The sequence below is a fragment of the Corvus hawaiiensis genome, chromosome 14, assembly GCF_020740725.1.
Source record: "Corvus hawaiiensis isolate bCorHaw1 chromosome 14, bCorHaw1.pri.cur, whole genome shotgun sequence".
In the NCBI taxonomy this organism is placed as follows: domain Eukaryota; kingdom Metazoa; phylum Chordata; class Aves; order Passeriformes; family Corvidae; genus Corvus; species Corvus hawaiiensis.
In genome coordinates, this window is record NC_063226.1 from 5,811,680 (window position 1) to 5,833,857 (window position 22,178).

Below are 22,178 nucleotides of genomic sequence, written 5' to 3' on the forward strand. Positions count from 1 at the left end.
GGGGGTGGAGAATTGGGAGTTTCCTAGGAAATGACCTGGGGATCAGATCCTAGGGATCTGATGTTTGTTTGGGGCTGAATCCCTGGATATGCTGAGCTCAGGTTAAAAACCACCCCAAGTGAGCCGAATGAGGCTGCACCAGCCAGCACCTTGCCCGGCCAAGTCCAGCTGGGCTCCCAGAAATTTCCGGATCTGGGAGCATCCATGGATTGAAACTATTCACAAAAATGCTCCTCCCTAGCTGGGCTTTATTAGTGCCTCTTTGTGTGGGAGACTCTCCCTCCAAGCCAGATTTCTCCAGCCCGTTTGCCCAGTCCTCCTGCCATCCAGTCAATGATTTGTAGCTGGGAAGCATGGAAGGATGCCTCTGGGATTTCCTGCATCCAACTGTTGCCACGTGGGATCCCTCTCCCTCACAGCCTGTGTGCCGCTGGAGTCACATCTCCCCAGCTCCTCACCGAGACAAGTCCCACCAGCCAGGAAGGACAACAGAAAAGGTTACACCAAATCATCAGGACACTTGGCAAAGTGGGACGTGGGAATGCTGGGAACATCCCTCCTGCTCCATTCCTCCTCCCTCTCCACCTCCTCGCATAAAGGAGCGGGAAAGGCCAGGCTGGAGGAGCAGCTGGGATGCGGTGAGACCAACCCCGAGCGGTACCACAGTGCAGTGTCACAGCGTCCCACTCCTGTCCCCAAGCGCCATCAGCGAGGCAGTGCCGTGCTGAGGACACTGTGCCCCACCAGGGTGGTTCTGCCCCGAGCTGGTGGCTTTTCCCGGGGACAGGAGTGGGCCAGGCTGTGCCGGGAGGTGCTGCCCCTCCGCCTGCTCCCTCGGGATTCACAGACCCAGGAGAAAAGGAACGAGGGCTGGGCCGACTGTCAAACCTCGGCACGGCACGGGCAGGGGAGGCGCGGGCGCCCAAGGCACTCGCGGCAGCGGCCGGGGGACACTCGGCAGTCCCATGGGGACACCCCTCGATTCCAAGGGACCCCTCCCCTCGGTCCCCCCACCCCCGTGCCATTCCTGCCCGCCCGGCGCCTGCGGGGCCGGGAATGCTGCCCCTGCCCGAACCCTTCTGGCGCCGGGTCCCGCAGCCCTGTGCGCGTTTGAGACTCTTCACCACGGGGATGCCCCGCGCGAGCAGCTCTTGGGGGATGTGCGGGGGTGCGTGTGCGCCACCCCCAATCCCGTGCCTCCCATTGGAGGAATAGCATGTGCCCCCCTTATGGAAAAAGATCTGGCGTTCTCCTTGGAGGTCGGCTCTGCCCTCCGCGTCACTCGTCCCGTGCCACGCTCTCCTCCAGGGCGGGCGGGGCCTCCAGGCCGAGCCCCCCGGCGCCGCCGTGCACGCTCGAGAAGGACACCATGGTGTGGAGGAGCATCAGGACCAGCACGCACAGTCTGATCCTGCTGCTGCCGAGGCGAGACCCCGCGGAGACCGGCAGCAAGGACGGGGAGCGGGGCTGGTGGTACTGGTGGTGGTGGTGGTGGTAGAGGTGGTAGTGGTTCTGCCGCTGGTGATGGAGGTGGGGGTCGTGGCGGTGGAAATGGAGCGACTCTGACGCCGTGGATTTGGGGGATGTGTCCTCGTTGCTGTCTGGGGGGTGCTCGCAGGAGTCCCATTGCACCTCGCAACACTTGGCCTCCTCGTCGGGCAGCTGGTTCTCCAGCAGCCCTGCGGGAAGGAAGGAAGCAGGAGGAGGGGTCAGCGCGACACTGAGGATGAGGCTGCGGAGGGAGCGAGCCCTGGTGCGTGCCAGCTGTGGGATGGGCACATCTGAGAAGCAGGACACGCAGACACCCCCTGGGACTGGCCCCCAGCATGTCTGTGAGCCTGCACACACCAGCAAGGTGAGCTCAGGGCTCCCCAAATCCTGCTCAGAGAGCTTCAATATCCCCACCCTGCTTTAATCCATCACCTGCAGCTCCTTCCACGCTTTAGCTTTCAGAGGTAGGACTTTCACCTCCTGTGCTGAGATGTTGCTGTGGCCCCATTAACCCCTCATCCTGCACCCTTGGGACGGCCACGTTTTGGCATCAGGCAATGCTTCCACACTGCCCCTCCTCCCACTCTGCCCCACAAGCCTTCCAAACGCAGGAAGTGGCTTGGAAATTCCCCAGGGCTCACCATCACCCCCCTGTGCCCAGTGTGAGCCCAGCCCTCCTTACCCGTACAGATGAAGCCAGGCAAACCTCCATAGATCAGCTCGTCATTGTCCGGTAACACGAAGGGGCACCTGGTCTGCACCTCCAGGCAGTATTGCTTGCATGGGATCCGCTGCCGGCACTGCTGCTGGGTCACGTTGAAGTACTCGGAGCACAACCATGCCTTGTAGACAGCCTGGGGGAAATCATGGAGAGGGACACGTCACTTCCCAAGTACTGGGATAGCTGGAGTGTAAAAGGGGAAGGGAGAGCTCCCAGCTCTCGTGGGAAATGTGTGTCGGGGTCACTTGTTGAACAGCGATGGATTCAAACAAGCCACTGGAGTGTCACAATGGTGGAACACGTCTATCCAGATAAGCCCACAACAAAAATAAAGCTAAATAACCACATGGAATCATGTCCCCTACAGAGAGGCACTGTGACAGATCCTGCCAACATCAGCGACCCAAGAGCTCAGTCCGTCACACAAAAATTCAAATGCTCTGGGGATGTCCTCATCCCCAAAACACCCCAGTGCTCCCCAGGGCAGGGGAAGGACTCATGTCTCCTCTGAAGTGCCTTGGTCCCCACCAGCTCTGGATGTGGGACATGGGACAGCAAAACAGATGGTCCTTACTGGAAATTTCCTGCTGGAAAAGCTGCTGGACAGAAGCAGATGGGATGCAGCACACGTAGCAGCTGCACGTCAGGCTTGTCCCTCTTTGCCACCAAGTAACACTTTCCTCACCTTCCCCACCTGGTCCTGGGAGAGATTCCCGATTCCCTAACATCTGGAACTTCTGCTGTGCCATTTCTTTTGGCTCAAAGGGAAAACTTTTTCATTTCCCATGGATGTTCTGGCACTGGGATGTACCAAACAGTGGTACAGGTGCCTCCATGTGCTCTTTTCACCTTCCTGATGCTTCCAGCTGTGCTTGGCAACATTTCCAGAAGGAAGAGCACCCTGGGGCTTCAGCTGTGACTGCAAGGCTGTGCCACATTCCCTGCCTCTCCAGCCTGTCCAGAACTGGGTTTCCCTCTTCCCTTCCAGCCTCCGTGTGCTAGTGCCCATTGCAGACAGCAGGGCATAGCCCAGACGGCCTCAGTTACAACCATATTCCCAAATTTCCCTCATCTCCCCAGCATGAGGCATGGGGGAAGTTGTTTGTCTCCACTGGCTGTAGCAGAGAGGGAGGGAGAACTCCATTTCTCCTGGAGTGCATCATCCATCAGGCTGCAAAAAACCCATGGCACTTCCAGCTCATCCATGAACTCCTGTGGGCACAAGTGACAGCACCACGGTCATTCCACGACCACATCCAGCCTCCTTTGAAAACAGCTAGAAAGGGCTCCCTGTGATTCAAAGGGAATGAGTTTCCCTCCTCGGCATGCTTGGAGAAACCCCATGCTCCTCCTTCCAGCTGCATTTTCATTTTCTGGAGGCTTTAAACCCATCACTTCTTTGTTCCCCCGTGTTTTCCAGAGATCCTTATCATCATTTGTTTGGCACACGGTGGTGTCTCAGGATTACAGCTGGTTGGGAAATTCTTGGCAAGTTATTTTAGTTTGGCTTTTTTTTTTTCCCTGGAAAATGCCAAATCATGAAACCCAGAATTTTCACAGCAGTGTGTTAGCTTTGGTGAAACTTCCATCCCAAAAAGTTTAATGGGCACCAGAACACAATTTTTGGAGTGAACATTTTGGAGCAGTCCCCAGTACTGTGGCCAGGCCTTTCCCCTGGGAGGTGGGAATGCAGGTGCTTGTTCTCCCTGTCCTGTTGGATGTTAATTACTGAGACACAGTGGAACAGCTCCAGAGGAGGGAATGACTCTGCAAACAGAGTGTGAGGACACAAGCAGGAGGGTTTTGAGGCCTGGATCTGCATCCTTGAACACATCATCCCTGCAAGTGTCCGGGGCCAGGCTGGATGGGGCTTGGAGCACCCTGGGATACTGGAAGGTGTCCCTGCCTGTGGCAAGGGGTGGGACGGGATGGGTTTTAAGGTCCCTTCCAACCCAAACCATTCCACGACTCCATGATCTGCCTGAGCTGATTCCCTAGAGCTGAGGAGGAAGAGGCCGTGCTCCAGATGGGCCACAACCCCCAGTGCAACACGTGCCCTCCCTGATGGCCTCTGCTCCCTTGGGGACAGTGTCAGGAGCAAGGGGACACAGGGACAGCAAGGAGGACACAGCAGGACCCCTCAGTGGGTGGCGCATGGCCCTCTGCAAGCCCCGTAAGCTCTTCTCCATTGGGAAAGCAGGACCTGTCATTGCTGGAACCTCAACAGGATGTAAAGGAGGGTTAGAGAGCTAAGGGGACAGTGACACTTTACACTGATGGGACACAGCACCAGGGGGGTGTAAAATGGGCTCCAAAGCACCCACTGACTGCCCAGGATTTATCCAGACAGGACACATCCTTATTCCAATCTGAGGACTCGACAAGTCCTTGCCTGGACACAACGCTGTTGTTTCCACATGCTCCAGACACACTCCAGTGTAATCTGGATCAAAACAGAGGGGGGCCTTGTTAATTACCTTAATTATTTGGGCTGCCTTTAGAGCAACAAGGAGAGGGTGTCCTGAGAACACCCCGACCCTCGGAGCATCCGGCAGCGAGGGGCTGGAGCAGCTGCTCCTTCCCCTGGTGACCATTCAGGATTTTGGACAGCTGGTATGGAGACTTGCTTGAATTTGAACTGGCTAAAGTTGGGCAGGATGAATTCCCTCCAGTTTTCAGGATTAAAAGCCAGATGGATTAACTAAACCACAAGCAGCCTGTAGTTTAAAGGGGAATTATGACACACAAGGAGCTGGATGGGCATCACTGGTGTGCCCAACCCCATCTGGGATGGACACCCTGAATCCATCCCTCCAGCTCAGCCTCTTTTCCAGCCCTCATCTGCCTTAGGATAAACATCTCCATCAGTGGGACTTCCTCGTGTTTCCCAAGGAGGTTGTTTCACAGCACTTATCTTGCTGCCTACAAGTTTTCCTTCATACTTGACCTACATTTTTCCATCCAAAAGTTCACTCCCTTCAATCATTCCCTCCACCATTCCCTCTCCCTGCTCCGTGTTTACACATCTCTAATATTTGCAGATGTCTCACGCTCCCCGTTTAGTCACAACTCAGGCAAGCTCGGCTGATTTACTCGCTCCCATCTCCTGCCAGCCTTCTTCCCAGCTCCGACCCTCTCCCACGCTGCTTCCCAGATCCCAGTCACATCCCAGCTCCCACCTGGGCTCACGTGCAGCTCAGCATGGAGGGTACACTGGGTGCTCCAGCAGAGGATTGTGGGTGTCACCTCAGCTGTCTCAGCTCCAGATTTGGGTGGAAAAGGCAGCCGGAACAGGAGATTTCCCAGAGCTTTGTAGGAAGCTGCTCAGGCTCATCCCATTCTCCCATGCAAACACAGCTGGCACAAGCAGGCTCTGCATGGATCCACAAGTTTTCCCCCTAAAATGTTCGTGCTGATTCCCATCAGGGAATCAGGCAGAGGGTTGGGATCACAGACATGGGACATTCCATGAATTTAATGAAAACATGGAAGGAGAGACTGCAAGGAGCTGGTGATACCACTGGGGAGGGCAGAGTTGGAGCACTCATCCAGAACCTGAACCAGGATTCCCTGGGTGCCTTCTGCTTTTCCTTCCCTTTCCAGGGCACCCGTCTTCCCTGAGGGAAGCACTGATCCCAGCCAGTCCTTGCCATTCCCTTGCTGCAGATCCTCCAGGTGCTGCAGCAGGATTTCCTGCAGCTCTGCAGGATGGAAACTGCCTGTGTGTACTCAAAACCAGAGACATCCAAGATCTGCTGGTCCAACAGGGCTCTCCCACTCAACCGGGATCAGGCTGAGACACAGGTGAATCTCCAGGAGATCCCAGCATCTTCCCCTCAAGCATCCACAGAGATCCATGTCACAGGCAAGGAGCAAATTCCCTGGGATGCTCAAGGTTTGGTATCTCCAAGCTTATCCCACACAATCTCCTTTGTTCTGCTGTTAAAAAGGACACGTGGGAATTTAGGACAGGAAGATATTTATTCCCTGCTTAGATCAACTAGGAAAGCTCCCTGGTTTCCATCCTTGCCCTCTCTGGATTCTTCAGGAAGCGGGTTGGGCTGCAATCAGTGTTCCTGCCATTCTGGTCTGCCTTTTGGCAGATCTCCAGCCTGGCCAAGTAAATATAAGTGACCTGAACTCCAAATAGCTCCAGTTTGGTGCCCTCTTCCTGCATTTTTAGCTCAGAGGACTGGCTGTATGACTCCAAGAAAGCACACGGAATTTGGCTGGCTAGGAAAAGAGCCAACTTCAGACACCCAATTTATATGGAAGGAGGAGGACAGCCTACCGTAATTTTGCAGGTGGGATGAAATACCTCATCATAAAAGACATTAAAAAAACCCCAAATGAATTGGATTTCCAACAGTGAATTAAGCTCCCTGTCTGCTCACACTTCCAGCAGGATCTGGAAGCAGCAGCCAGAGGGACAGCGCTTTCACAGGGAATTCTGTGCCAAATGGGAGTTCTTCCCTGCCTGCACTACTCCCTCTGTCTCCTGTCAGTACCAGGACAGCATTCCCCACCAAACAGCTTTTCCAAAGTCTTTCTGTTTCTTTAGGATTTCTGCACAAATTTGGCTACTTCAAGGCCAGGCCAGTTGCTGGCAGGATGTTGGAAACACTGGCACCGCCTGTGGAACCATCTCAGCTACATTTTGAGAGAACCGAGGAGCAGGAACGGAGCAGCATTGTCGGGACACACCACCACTGCAGAGGATGCAGGGCTTGGGATAGTTTGGATGCCCACTGAGAACGCCAGCTGTAATTAACACAATAAACTGTTGTTTTCCCATCTGAACAGGAATCAATGCTCGGGAAGTTTCCCCAAGGAAAATCCTGCTAATGGCACAAATGTAACAAACCCTTCTCCTGAATTAGAGGCAGGGGTTGGGACAGCATCCCCAGCCCAAAATCCACTTCTCTGGAAGGGGGAGATGCAGACTGAAATGGGAGGATAATGAAGGCAGAAAGGGAAATAGGGAGTTTTTCCCTACAAAGTAACTCCCAGAAGGAGAACTGGGAGTGTGCTTGGACCAGAGGTGAGGGTCAGTCTGGAAGCTGGACTCTGCCATCATGACTCTCCTCCTTTCCCTCTTCTCACTGGGTGCACCCAGCTCCAAGCAGGGATGGGAGGAGAAATCCCTGCCTGTCCCCCAGCCTGGAGCAGCCCACTCCCCTCCCAGAGCAGTTCCTGGGACTCGCAATTCCATCCTGGCCTGAGAGGAGCATCTGGAGTGGCTGTGCCTCATTAATCTTGGACACAGGGAAATGAGCACTGCTAATGAGCCGCTCGGGCAGCTCTCCAAGCTCTGGCACATCAGGATGCAGCGCGGGAAGCAGGACAGGCTCGGGGGGAGAGAAGAGCCCCCTTGGATGGCAGAGGATTAAGGGAATGCTGAGGTCCAGGGCCAGCCAGGAGGAGTCACAAACACATGTGCAATGTCCAATTACCACTGTATTCAATTAACTGGGACAGTAACAATGTGGAGCTTTAAACCAGCTTTCTTAAGGCTTTTTAAAAAATTCTCCTTGCTATGGGCTGTTCCAACATCATCTCTGGAACAGCCAATTTTTGGTTTCTTTGATAGTTCTAGAGTTGTTATCCCTGCCTTGACACATTCACATGCTCTGGGTTAGGACAGGGGGGAGAAAAACACCAACCCAACCCTAAACTCCCAACAGCTGGGCAGGATTATGGGGTTTGCATTGTTTTTCCTTCATTTTTAATATAAAGTTGCCTTTTGCCTGGTGATGACAGCGCTGGAGCTGCAGCTCCTCCGTTTCCCAACCAGGGGAGCCTCTGCCCATTGTACCCAGCTCCAGAGGGCACGGAGCGGCGGCTGCGGTGGGCACTGGGACAGGGCTGCCAGCAGGAATGCCTGGGCCGTGGATGGGAATAGGGATGGATGCACGCCGGCTGCAGGGAATGGCACTGGTGGGAATCCTGACCAGAGCGGGTGTTCCTCAAACACCACTGGAAACTCCACATGGAGCTGCTGGGCTGGCTGGCACGTGCCCATTCCAGGCTCTCCACCGTCCTGCAGCCTGCCCCTCTCCAGGGTTGGTTTTCCCAGAAGTTCCCCCCCAGCCATCCCATCCATGACACCCGCCTGCATCCCGCTTGTTGTGTGCTGTTCCGGACGCAGTGGGGTCCGGATCCACTGACCAGGCTCATCCTCAGGGATGGTTCTCGGCAGTGGAACATCCCCTGTGCTCCCAAACTGTGGCTTCCCACCCACATCCTGCAGGATCAGAACATATCCCTTGACCTCAGTGATGAAGTCACTCCCAAATTACCGGGAAGAAAATTGTCAGAGCTACTTACTCACCACTCAATCACCTCATGAAGCAGCTGATAAAGCTTAAAACTTTTAGTTTTCATTTTAAAAATAAAGCATTTTAGCTTTAATTCCCAGATCCTGGATTAAAGAGACTGTCTGAATGCTCCTTATTTTAGAGGGAAAAGGCCCAAATTTCCCCCTCCAAGCCACTCAAACCCAGTCTGAGACACACAACGCCCCAAGTGCTCATTGTTCAAAATGAAGAGAAAACAGCTTTAAAGTGTGACCCTCACACACCTGACACACTCAACACCCAGGTAACAGCTGTCACACTATGTCACGATATTAGGCAGCTCTACACGTGCCTTGGGAAGAACTGGAGTGGGAAAGGATGGGAGAACCAGCACCCCAACCTGTCTCTGCAACCACATGCACACCGTCAGCACCCACAGGTGATGGGCCAGGGGGTGGCAGTGCCAGCTCCCAGCCCTGGGAATGCTCTCAGGGGACAGACACCACAGTCACAGTCACCTCCTGGCTTTGCTCATCTGCTCATGGCAGCGAGGACTGCCGTGTGCAGAGCCCAGGGAAAAGCCTGGTCTCATCCCAGCAGATGCCACATTCCCCTTGGAACAAACCCGGGAGGGAAGAGCCTGTGCTCGTGGCTGTACCAAAGCAGGAAGCATTCCCTGGAAGAGCAGAGCTTGTGGACTTGCTTTGGACACCTCTGGCAGCTCCTGTGCTGAGGGGCAGAGCACGTGGCATCCCAACATGGCCATGTGCCTGTGCCTGTTGATTAATCACAGTAATTAATGGCACAGCTGGATGAACAGGAAGGCAGTGACCACTGCCAGGCCCTCCTGCTTTCCACAGCCACTGCCTGTCTCCATGCGTGTCACAGGTCCATGTCCCTGCCCAGCAGTGTCTGCTGCCCTTTGCCTCCCACCACAGCTCCCACTTTTCCCAGTGCAGGTTGGGATCTGGCCTGTCCAGCCACCCAGCCCTGCCCGACCACTCCTACAGCCCCCAGCCCACTGCAGGAGGCTCTTGATCCCAGATCACTGCTAGAAAACATCCCAATTCCCATGGAATATTTCCATTTCATTATCAGACTCCACTTCAGGGTAGATGCATCCTCTCTCAAAGGGGGCTGAGCACAGGGTGACAGTGCTCTGCTCACAGATGTGAGCTCTCATCCCAGCATTCCTGATGTCAGTCTCCTGTTCAGTCCCCCCTCCTCACAGCCTGGGTGTGTCCCCTTTACAGGCAGTGCCTGGGACACGGTGGCCCAGCCATGGTGGGCTGCCCGTGGGCACTGCTGCCAGACCCCAGGCACAGACAGTCCCTGTCCCAGGATCCCAGCCCGGGAGCACGGCGAGGCCAGAGGGACCAGCATTCCCAGGCTGCTGTTAATCCAGGCTGCCACTCTGTGCTCCCCTTTCAAGAAGGGGTCTTGGCTGGGCTTTAGAGAGGAGAAGAGCAGCTGGTCAGGAAGGCAAGGCCAGATGGAGTGTGGAGGTTTGTGTGGGAAAGGGGTGGACACCGGGAGACAGAGACAAACAGCTGGTGGCCAGGGAGAGAGCAGCTCTCCTTGGCATCTGGAGGGCTCTGTCCTTGTGACACCACATGGCCATGCCCCAGGGGGGAAGGAGGGAGATCAGGCCCGCAGTTCCAGGGCCTTGCCACACTCTGAGGAAAGAACTTCCTCCCAATATCCCATCTAACCCTGTCCTTTGGCAGTGGGAAGCCATTCCCCACGTCCTGTCCCTCCAGGCCCTTGTCCAAAGTCCCTCTTCCAGCTCTCCTGGATCCCTTTTAGGCACTGGAAAGGGCTCTAAGGTCTCCCTGGAGCCTTCTCTTCTGCAGGTGAACACCCCCAGCTCTCCCAGCCTGGCTCCAGAGGGGCTCCAGCCCTCGGAGCAGCTCCGTGGCCTCCTCAGGACTCGCTCCAGCAGCTCCAGCCTGGACAATCCCTCACCTGCCAGCCCCCAGTGAGGCTGCAGTGACCACTGGGTCAGTTAGCAGCCCATCCTACCAGCCCACTTAGTTAAAAAAGTAATTAAAGACCTCTGCAAAACTGAAGCTGAACACGATGGAGTTGGGGACAGAGGGAAAGTGAGGTCCCTGCAATCCGTTAGGATAGCTTGAGGAATTCACTCCCATTAGATCCTGCTGCAGCCAGGGGCTTAGCAGGATTCAAAAGTGGATTAAACATTTATACAGCTAATGAGAACATCCTGTTACATTAGATAGGATATAAAAAAATAAAGGCGAGACACTTCAGTGCCACGAGCCATAAATTACCCACCAGTGATGGGGGCGAGGGAGAAGTTTCTTTGCTCATCCCCCTTCCAAGGAAGTGGTGAGGTTGGAAAACTGTTCTCAGGATGGTGTGAGTGTCCAGCCCAGCAAGGGCTTGTCACAGCAGAGCTGTCTTGCATCCAATGCCTATGGAAGGGCCCAATCCTGCACTCTGCCAGGAGGCCCTTGCACAGCATCCCATGAGGTCCCACTTGGCACAAGTGGGAATGGGACAGGGTGTAAGGCAGCAGGAGGAACCTGGTCCCTCATGTCATCCTTGTGCACCCCACGGAGAGGGGTGAGCAGCAGGATCTGGCCCATCCCAGCTCCCTCATGGCGCAAGCAGAGGGGAGACAGGAGCATCCTGCCTCCTGGGCACCTTCCATGGTCACAGGGAAGTGCAGTTTTCCATGCTCACGCTGGGCCTTACAGCCACATCAGCTTGTGCCCACAGGTCCCTTGAATGCAGGCAAAGATGATTTTGAGATGCTTATCAGCACTCCTGGCAGCTCCTACTGCTGGAGACACACAACAGGCCATGGCTCATGTCAGACCCGAAAGCCACAACCTCTGGTTTTCTATCCCTGGCTCAACACCACTTGCAGAGATCTCCCGCTCCCTTCCAGAGGAGGAAAGCCCCAGGATAACTCTCAGTCCCTGTGGTGAGCAGCAGGCAGGCGCTCCCAGTTGGCATCACTCCTCAGGCAGCCAATCCCAAGGGATGCGCTACTGCAGGGAAGCCCCATTCCTGCTGCTCTCCCCTGGAGCAAGCCCAGGACAGGCTGGGGCTCTCCCTCTCCCTCTCCCCGTCCCTTTCCCTCGTTATGCTCTGCGGAGTGGAAGTCCTTCCCCTGCATTCCCATGAGCAAGAGAGCCGTCCCAGGACCATGCTCCAAGTCAGGTTGGCATCTCAGAACCCCTGGTGCTTCCTGACAGTCTCATTTGAATGGGAGAGCAAGGAATGACGACAAACAAACAACACAGCACGGCAGGGAAACACTGGTCCTGCACGCACAGGCAGAGACCCCTGTGGACTCCTCCTCTCCACATCCAGCTCCATGGAAAATGACATGGAAGACAACCAGCTCCGAGGAAGAAGACACTGAACACCAAGAGCAGGTCAGAAAGATGCCCAGGTCTGAAGAGGGTTGAACTCATTACATTAAAGACAGAAACACAGCTCCTGCTCTGCCAGCACTGTTCAGTCCTTCCCAAACTGCGCCTGTTCAGAATATTCCAAGAAAGTTCCACTTGCCTCCTCTCCCTCTGTTAACCACCAGCAGTAGGGAACGCTTGGGTGCCTGCGGGCACAGGGTGGCCCAGGCTCCCCGGTCTGGGCAAACCCAGGAGCTGGCACACCCCTCACCAGGAAAACCCCCATCCCAGCCACTTCCAGGCCACCTCTCCAGCTCTACCTTCGCTCTCCCGTCCATCTGCAGCCTCCACCCACCAGCAGCGCTGCAGAGCTGCCGTGCAGCGATAAGATTCCAGCCGAGACGCCAAACACGTGTATCTTTTACTCCTGAGAGGATGAGCAGGGCAGGTGGCTTTTCCTTCTCCAGCCAGGACCAGGAACACCGGGATGCTGGCGCAGGCAGGGCTCTGGAAAACCAACTCCTTGCCAGGTGAGGCCATTTCATGCTGCTTTTTTAACAAAGTGGCCACATTGGCAGCATCTGGGGGACTCCTCCTGTGACACCCCAGGAGCATGGCTGGGAGAGAGGCCCCAGGGAAAAGCCAGGAGCTGGGAAGAGGAGTGAGACTGAAGCAGCCGAGCCATCCCAGGCAGGCAGCTGCCGGCTCTGCCTGCGGGAATGGGGCTGGAGCAGCGTGGACAGATGGCTACTTCTTGCCCAGGCAGCCTCTGTGTCTCATTCACAGATCTGCTGTCCCTGAGTCATTGCCCTTCAAAGGACAGCAGAGCCGAGCTCCTGCGTGGAGCCAGGCATGAGTCGCATCCTAATGGCATCCCGGTGACAGCAGGAATAGCCCCCGGCAGCCAAGTACATCCTGCCTCTGCTGCCTGCCTGCCTCCCACCCTGGAGGGCAGCTCTGGAGCCCGCAGCAGAGAAAAAGCCTGTGGGACATCCCTAGGGACAGGCCTGGGGCCATGGGATGTTTTGAGCCCTCTCTGTGTGTGATCCTTGGCACTGCCAAGTGCTGGGGTCAGGCCAGGCCATGTGTGATCCCCGCTGGGCACGAACGGCTCCTTTCCGGATGGAAAAGAATCCTGCCCTCAGGCAGGGACCAGGAGAAGCCCATTGTGAGGGCAGGTCCAGCTGGGTTCAAGCAGACACACTGTGCATCCTCTCCCACTTCCCGGTGCTGGTGTGGGGGAGTGCTGCCTCCTCTCCCTGGGATGCACGTGGGGCTGGAAGTCACCATGGCACTGGCACATCCCTTTGTCCACGGGGAGCACGAATCACTGTCTGGTAGGAATAGCAGTGTGGCAAGACAACCCTGATCTGGACCACCACAGGCAGCCTGTGACAATGGATGTGCACAGCAAGGGGGCTGGGGGTCGTACTGTTTTCCCAGCGCCCACATTTTGCCGATATCACCGCACGCGCTGCTGAGCTCCCGACTCCCAGAGCCTTCCCGCGCCCCACAGAGCAGCCAGATACTTTCCATCTCCAGCTGCTGAGGTGGCATCTCTGAGGAGCTCCTTCCACCCTGCTGGTGAAGTCCCCGTGCCCAGGGATGGGCACACATGGAGAAGAACCTGGGCTTGCATCCGGCACTGACGGCAGCAGGCACAGCTGGCAGCACACGGAGCAGGAACCGGCGCCGGAGCCTGCGGCACTTGGAGCTCTGCTGGTGACAGTTTGATGGAGACAGATCTCACCCTCCCTCGCTGTCCCTGCACCACTTGCTGATCTGCCTGTTGCTCCAGGGAGACCTGCTGCTGCCTTGGGGAACTTGTGGGTTTTCCCTGCAGCACCACTGACGGACACGGGTGAGGACAGGCAGACAACAAGGACTGACAGACAACCAGCGCAAAGGAGGCAGCTGAACACCACCCAAATCCCCCATCAATCCCTCCCATTCGCACCCTTTGCTTCACTCCACAGCACCTGTGTGGGTCCGGCCTCCAGCCCATCACACACTCCCAGGCAGCTTGAGATGTCTCAACCCCAAGTTAAACTCAGGACTGTCCAAGCACCATCTGAGCATCCCCATTCCCTCCTGGCTTGCGGCCCTCCCAAAAGACCCAGGTACCACTGGTGCATTCCTGACACCTCTACACCTTTTTTTCCACAGGGAAAACTCCTTCCATCAGTTCAGTTTTCGTTTCTCCTCTTTTCCAAGCCTTGATCTCAGTTTTCAAGCATCGAGGAAGTAGCAGGCACAAGGCACTGGAACCGGGCTGTGCCAGAGGCTGCAGCCACAGCACCTGCACACCAAACCCACCACAGTCCTTTGGCCCAAATTCTTTATACAACTGAATCACATCTCTGCACAGGGCTGCAAAAAATTCCCTTTGCTCCCACGGAATGGGTGGGGAACACGGAGCCGCACACTTGGCTAAGCTCGTGCATGTGCTCCTGCTCAAGCTGCCAAATGACTGTGCTGATCTGCTGGAATTACTTTGGAATTCATGCTGGAACCTTTCTTCACCTCATGAAACGCCTCACTGGCCAGGCTGGTTCTGGAGGAGAAGCTCTGGAGCTGACACGATGTGTGGGAGCAGCTCCTCCTCTCCCAGGTGCTGCTGCTCCTGGTGCACCAAATGCTCAGAGGGGACCAGGTCCCGGGTGCAGCTTTGCAGTCACCCATGCACAGATTCTCTGGAAGGCTCATTGCTAAAGCAACTCCCTCAAAAAAGCACAAGGTTTTGGTGAAACCACTTTTGCTGTGGTTCTCAAGGGACCTTCCCTCTGTGCAAGGAGCCATCCAGGCTCAGAGCAGGAGTGCACCAGGTTGAGCAGCATTTTGGATAAGCCAAGCCCAAATAAACTCGACTTGAGCTACTTTTGTGAAGGTAAAATGCTGCTTTGGTTCCCCCAAGAGGCATCCCTGGCACTGGGATAACCCCAAGACATGGTGTTCCCAAAGCTCCTGGCCCCAGTAGGCTTGGATTTCCAGAGGATGCTCCACAGGGAGGGATGCTCTGTAGGGATGCTGATTGCTGATGCTATTCCCAGTTAAACAAGAGCCAGAAAACAGGACCCCAGAGGGTGCTGAACCTGGGCACTGGGGATTTTCTCCCTGTTCCACGTGGGCTGTGCCAGGGGTGATGCCAGAGCAGGAACAGCCTCCATTTCTCACCACATCACCGCGCACCTGCGGCACAGAAACACCAGCAAAGCCTTGGGAGCGAAATCCTGCCCTGCCAGAGGTACCAGGAAAACCAGAGGTGCAGAACCAGATCCCACAGCCACGGGCCCATGTGCAGAAAAACCTGATAATCTAATCACATCTGAGATGCTACAGGTCCTGTCCAGCCTGTCAGGCCCCCTCCTGCCTGTCAGCCCTTCTCACTCCACAGCTTTGTTTCTCGAAGCCTAATGACTCCTTAATTCTGCGGGCTTTGTCCCATAGATCTTGATTTGCCCCGGGGCCGGTGGGAGGGGGCACTTCTGGGAGCTGTTGGGGCGGGAGCCAGCACGAAGAGCTCGGCCTTGGCACAAGCAAAGCTCGCATCTGGCGTCTGAGCCAGAGCAACACTGCTCTTTTCCTGTTTGGAAAGATAGGAAAAAGGCACAAACCAGCCCTAAGCATCCCTCAGGGCATTGCTTTGGAGGGACTGCGATTTCCTCCTGCACTAAGTCCTGCAAAGCCTGGGCTGACAGTTTGAGTGCTGCTGCTGTCCCACATTTCCTGATGGCTGTTCGAGTCCAATATCCATGTCCCCAGGTCATGACCCCCTCAAACCCCTTTGGAGGACGCTCCAAAGTGTCCCCACAACTGCTCAGTGCACCAAGTTCATTGTGCCTTGCAGTGACAAAGGGTACAAGTCACACAGGAACAGGTGAGATGGAGGTGGCTGGCAGCTGCTCCCAACTCAGTTAATGACTTTTCCCTCTTATGCTCAGAAAAACACAGGCGTTCTCCACCTTTTCTCCACATCAGCCCTACCTAGCACCGTAACACACCAGCTGGCAGGCAGATCCTCACAGCAAGAGGTGAAATGTGTTTGAGAAGATGGACCTTGTTTGAGACCGTGTGGACCCACTTCCCTCTCTCCCTCCTGTCCCACAGGATGCCAGAGCCCCTGTCCATGAGGGTCCCTGTGGGAGCCAGACCCCCAAAATCCCACCAAATGGGAAATGCAAACAATAAACCCCAGAAGTGCATCTTCATGGTTCACTGTCTCTCAGCCACAGGGGATTTCTGGGGTTAGCTGCAAGAGTAACAAGTAAAACATTTCCAGGGAATGATTTGGAAGCTGATGGGAATAACAACATATGCAGAAGGTGGGATCTGCCCAGGAATGATCCCCAAGCAGAGAATAAAAAGGAAGAGTATTACAGCACTGAGTAATCTCAGCATCTGAATTACACACGGACCCCACCATTTCATGGGATTCCTATCTTCCAGGGAGACTTTGGTCCAATCTTCCCCAGCCTCCAGGCACAGACAGATCCAGGTTTGGGATGCTTAGAATGCTGCTTCCCCTCCTGGCAGCACCTGCCTTTCCCCCCCAAACATGAGCACAGCTCTCAGGATGATTTATTAACAAGGAATTATGTGTCTCCTGAATCCAATCCACAACACTCACACACTTCCAAATTTTTAGCTCGGGGTCAAACCTGCTGCTGAGGAAGGAACTGGCAGCTCTGATTGGGATTTGGTGTTGCTGTTTTTTGAAATCAGATGGAATAAAGAGCCAAAATCACCGGAGTGGTTGGGCTGCCACAGAGCTCCCTGTGAGCTGTCTATTGAGCCACACTTCTTAGGGACTAAATTCCAGAGGGATCCGTGGCTCTGCAGAGGGGAGCTGTGTGCAGGTGAGCTGGAGCTGCTGTGCTTCCCCATCTTCAATTTTCCAGCTGCTGTTACGGAATGGCAGGGATGCAAATGGGAAGCAGCACTAATTCTCCATGCACAGCCCTGCTCCCATGGTCCCGTGTCCCAGAATTATCCTTTAAATCCTGTTTCTCCAGCTCCAGAGCTCCTGCAGCCAGAATCCTGCTGTGAGGGCTCTGCAGGAGCTCTTACACTGGCCAAGCTGCACATTCCAGTCTGTTTTCCTCCACTCTTCTCCTATTTTCCTGTTATTTGCTCTGAGATGTTATCACCATCGAGCAGTAGCTCTGCCATTCCTCACAAACAGGTATTATCCAGCATCTGGACAGGAATTACAAACTCACACTGCTTCAAAAATCCTGCCAGCCACATTTTTCCAGGGCAATGAGTAACTGCAGTCCCTGCTCAGGTCCAGAGGACTCGAAATCAGGCCAAAACTCGCTCGTCACCACAATGCTGGAGGGGTCTGGCACTAGTCTCAATTCACAGATGGGGAACAGCCACTGAGAGGAAAAAGCTGAGTCTCATGGATGTGAAAGGCTGGAGTAAGGCACCTAAATATGGAGTGAATGGCCTTGAATTAAGCAGCCTGATTTTCAGGAGTGACCAAAAGGATGGGAGCTGTGAGGGCTCTGGTGGGAGCAGCAGACTCGGGCACTCCCACGGGAACTTCCCCACAGGTGGCCCAGAGGAGCGTGCACAGGTTGTCCCTGCTGCTCGTGCCTCCTGTTGCTTCCCAAGTGCTGCCTGTGGAATGCAAGGCTGGAGCTCACAGATGCTCTAGGGATGCACTGACACAACACGGAACCAGATCAGAGGGACAAGTCCTGCCACTGCCTCCAGTTCTGCATCTCCCAAGCACATTTCCTGCTCTCCCATCAAGGATGTTAAACCCAGGCACACTTAATGGAGACTGATCGAAGCACAGCTCTGTTTCTACATACTGTGGAGTCCCAACATAACGATTATTTTCTCACCTCTTTCACTTTTCTCTCTGGGTCTCCCAGCAGAGATGGAAGCTAAGCTTGAAGCTGGAATGTCTGTGCTCCACCAGACACAGCACAGGGAGACCCTGATCCTGCTGGGCCCCTGGGAGCAGGAGCAGCACAATGGACAGCACCGAACTCCCTGCAGAAGTGGAGCAGCGGGACCAAACTACTCGGAGCAGGCTGAATACTACGTCCCTTGGAAACCACAGGGGGAATTTGGGCAAGCAGATTGTAATTACCTGGCTTGGCCGGGGCCCAGAATGCCAGCACAAGCTACTGCTCAAATCCAGCTCCTCACAAAAGCGACCCTTGTAGTGGCCAGGATCTCACCAATGTGCCCTTGGTGTAAGACACCACCTCAGTGTCCCAGAGCTGCTCTTGCTGCTGCTCCTGCACTTTCCCAGGGCAAGAACATCACTCCAAGAGCTGCCCTGCAACTCCAGGTGTCCCTCAAAACTCCTGTCCCAGAAAAGGAGCAGTCAACCCAGTCATACTACCAGGGAGGAAGCTCTGCCACCATCCCTGTGGGGACACTGCTGTCACACACCTCAAGACACAGCTCCGAGAAAGAGAAGCAGGTTTAGCTATGGAGACCATTGCACTTCCCAGAAGTGACGTCTGGAGGGAGCGTGCACAGGTGAGCCAGGCAGCTCGGAGCAGGTGGAAGCTGGAGGCACCACAGGCTTGTAAGAACGGAGCATCCAGCAGAACCATACTGGGGGCTCTGATGGAGATCTGACCACAACTCTCATTTGGGAGAGGAGATGGCTCCATGCTGAGGCTCAATCCCATTGATGCTGGGGGGGGCAACCAACCAATGGGCTTTCAGAACATGGACTGTGCCCTGGAGCTGGGGACAGCCAGTGACTGGGGGGGACACCAAGCTGGGAGGCACATCCCAGCATGCCTGCACCAGCTCCCTGGGCAGAAAGGGCGGAAGAGCTGGAAAAGGGCTGCTGTGTATAGGGAAGGGGCCCTGGCACCATGGTTCATCTCAGGTCACTGCTGGTCTAATGACAGCCAGGCAGAACCCTGGGCTGTCCGAGGAACAGCAGCAGGTCTGAGGCAGAGGTGAGGGGCCCCACACCTGTCCCAGCTCGGCCCCTGTGTGCACAGGGGTGCACATGGAAAGGGGTGTGGGTGAGGCTGGTAGGGATTGGGATGTTGGGAATGAAGTGCTTGGATTGAGATGGCATGTCAGGATTGCGGTGTCAGGATTGAGTGCTGGGAGTGGGATGCCATGAGCTGGGCGCTCAGATTGAGGTGTTGGGAGCAGAGTGTTGAGAACAGAGTGCTGGGAGTGGGATGTCGGGAGCTGCCTCTGTGTGCACAGGTGTGAAGGGATGTGGGAGCGCTCATTCCAGCCAAGTCCTGCTGTGCCTTCTCTGTCCCACCACCTGGTCCCAGCCTTCCCAAGGGCTCCAGACTTGTCCCACCACCACTGCCAGGAGAGGTTTGGGAAGCAGAGGGAGACCTCAGCCTGTGGGTTGGCGTGGGAGCAGGGAGACCGCGGTACCCCCACGCTACCAAGCCCCGTGGCCCAGCTCACCCCAGACGCCCCCTCGTACCTTGCAGTCCGTCAGGCAGGATCTGACCGAGTACTCTTCCGATTGCAAGTACTTCTCCAGCAAGAGGTCGAACTCCTCGTATTTTTCCTGAGCGTGTTGGTCCAGCCGCTGGTACGCCTGGACGCAGCTGCTACAGGCCTCCCCGCCCAGCGCCCCGGCCGCCGCCACCACCAGGTCCACCATCAGGTTGTCCAGGCTGCAGTCCAGGCCGTCGGGGCCGGCCATCTCCCGCAGCAGGTCCCAGATCGTGTAAGTATCACAAAAGGAGAGGTTGAAGTTCCTGAAGTAAGCCTGCAGGAAGGTCCTTTTGGAGGAGGGCGAGGCGAAGAAGGGCGCGGCGGCGGCGGCGGCGGCGGCGACGGGGGGCGAGCGCAGGGGCGCGCCGGGGGCCCGCGGGCGCTGCGGGGCGAGCAGCCGGGCGCACGCCGAGTCCAGGTCCCCGCGGGCGGCGGGGCAGGGCCCGCCGGGGCCGCGGCTCAGGTTGCCCAGCAGGGCCTCGCAGCTGCCGCCGCCGCCGCCGCCGCCCGCCGGCTCGGCCGCCAGCAGCGCCCGCGGCCCGCGGCCCCGCGGCCGCTCCCGCGCCCGCAGCTTGGCCCCGGCGCAGAGCCACAGATGGTCGGAGAGGAGCACGGTGAAAAAGAGGAGCGAGGCGAGCGACAGGCGCCATTTCTGCGCCCGCTCGGGGTCGGCCACCGGCTTGTCGCTGCGGCGCGGCGCGCAGCACACGGCCCCGCCGGCGGCGCCCCCGCGGGGGGACATCCAGGCGCCGCGGATCATGCCGGGGGCGCGCGGGCGCCGGGCGGGCAGCGCCGCGCTGCCGCCGCTGTCACCTGCCCCGCGCCGCCGCCATGCCCGCGCCGCCCCCGCCGCGCCCCGCCGCCGCCGCCCGCCCCGGCCCCGGCCCCGGCCCCGGGCATGCCCCGGCCGCCCTCACTCGGCTTTCCGCTTGCCCCGGCGCGGTGCCGGGGCCGCGCCGCGCCCGCCGCCGCCGCCGCCCGGCCCCATCGCCCTCAGTCTGTCGCCATCTTCGGCCGCGCCGCCAACACCTTGAGGAGCCGCGAGCGCTGCGCCTGCGCGCTGCCCCCGCTCCGCCGGCACCGGCACGGCCGCGGCCCGGCCCGGCCGGCACTGCCGAGGTGCTGAAGGACAGCTCCGATCGGCCGCGCCGGGCCGGGACACCCCCGCACCCGCACACCCGCCGCAGCCTCGGCGGCAGCTCCGCTCTCAGCCTCGCCCTCGGCCTCACCCCCGCCCTGAGCGTCACCTGCACCCTCATCATCACCTCATCCGCACCGTCAACCTCACCCCCTTCCCTCATCCTCACCCCCACGGTCATCCTCACCCTCATCCTCACCTCACCCTTGCCATCATCTTCACATTCACGCTCACCCTCATCCTAACCCTCACCTCACCCTCACTCGAATCCTCACTGGAATCCTCACCCTCACTGACTGGTCCCATCCCAATCCCCGGTGTCAACAGGTCCCAGTGGAGAAGGGCTATGGGGGCTCCGGCAGCAGCCACAGACACGGTGCTGTCCCCTGAGAGCAGAGCCTGGTGTGTCCCCTCACTGCCCACACACCCTCAGCCTCACAAAGAGCCCCCAATGATTCAATTTCTGAGGGACTGGGATAGAGCTCTCACCAGGCAGCAAAAGCACTTCCAGGGACATCCCTTATTTGTGTCCCTCAATCCCTGTTGGGGGGGTTCTTGGTGTGGTTAAACCCTGAGGGACCATCAGCTCCCTGGGAATGGAAAACAAACAGAGCAGCTGAGGGAGCTGGGAAAGGGGCTCAGCCTGGAGCAAAGGAGGCTCAGGGGGGACCTTCTGACTCTCCACAACTCCCTGACAGGAGAGTACAGCCGGGGGGGTTGGGCTCTGCTCCCAGGGAACAGGGACAGGACAAGGGGAAACACCCTCAAGTTGCAGCAGTGGAAGTTTAGGTGGGATATTAGGGAAAATTTTTTCACTGAAAAGATGGCCAGGCATTGAAACAGACACCAAGAGAAGCAGTGAAGTCGCTGTCCCTGGAAGTGGTCAAAATCATGTGGCACGTGGGAACATGGGTTAATGGTGGCCTTGAAGGTGCTAGGGTTGATGATTGGATTCAACAGTCTCTGAGAGCCACTCCAACTTAAATGATTCCATAATTTTATGGACATGAAACCCCAGTGTACACAGAGCAGAGGGCAGAGCCTGCTTGGAGGCTCCTACTCCATCCATGAAACCATCCTCACCCTCGGGCACTAAGCCGTCATTGGGACACGGTTCGGGTGTTCCTGTTCCTGGGGTTTTCCTCAAGTTCTGTCCCAAAGTGAACCAGTTCCTCCAAGGCCATGGGGTGCTGGAGCTGGTTACCCAAGCTCCCTCAGGAGAGTGGGATCCTGCAGGCGCAGGGAAAGACACTGGAGGCTTTATCCTCCTCCTGTTTGTCCTCCTAACCTGTGAGGACAGTGAGCCCCACGGGAAAGGGGCTCTCACAGAGGGGCTGTCACCTCAGCTGGTGCCATTAGTCACAAAGGCCATGGTGTGTGAGCTGCTCACGCTCCAACAGCTCGGCCCTGGCTGAGGCACTGAGGGAGGGAAATACCTGGTGCAGAGCCAGGAGAGGTTTTACAGCCGGAACGAACAAGTGTTGAACATCACCGGGAGTGATATAAGGAACTGCAAACCAGGCTGGAGGCTCAGCTCTTCTGAGCTGTGGCACAGGCACCTGTGACTCCCTCAGGGGCTGCTTCCCTCTGGCTCTTCCACCCCTTCCCTTCCTGCTCCTCCAGCGTGTCCATGGCCCTGCTGGGAGGAGATGCTGGGATGGCTGAGAGTGCTGTTCCTGCAGGTCTGTGGTTCCTGGGGT

The 22,178-nt window shown here is 56.8% G+C and overlaps 1 protein-coding gene across 1 annotated transcript; it reads right to left on the bottom strand.

The window, feature by feature from the left end:
- Positions 1 to 231: 231 nt before the first annotated feature.
- Positions 232 to 20,100, bottom strand: NALF2 (NALCN channel auxiliary factor 2). The gene is made up of 3 exons (XM_048318923.1): positions 19,324 to 20,100; positions 2,174 to 2,345; positions 232 to 1,679 (listed from the first exon to the last, which is right to left on the bottom strand). Exons 1-3 carry the CDS (start codon positions 20,098 to 20,100, stop codon positions 1,279 to 1,281), a joined length of 1,350 nt encoding a protein of 449 aa, XP_048174880.1. The 3' UTR covers positions 232 to 1,278.
- Positions 20,101 to 22,178: the final 2,078 nt, after the last annotated feature.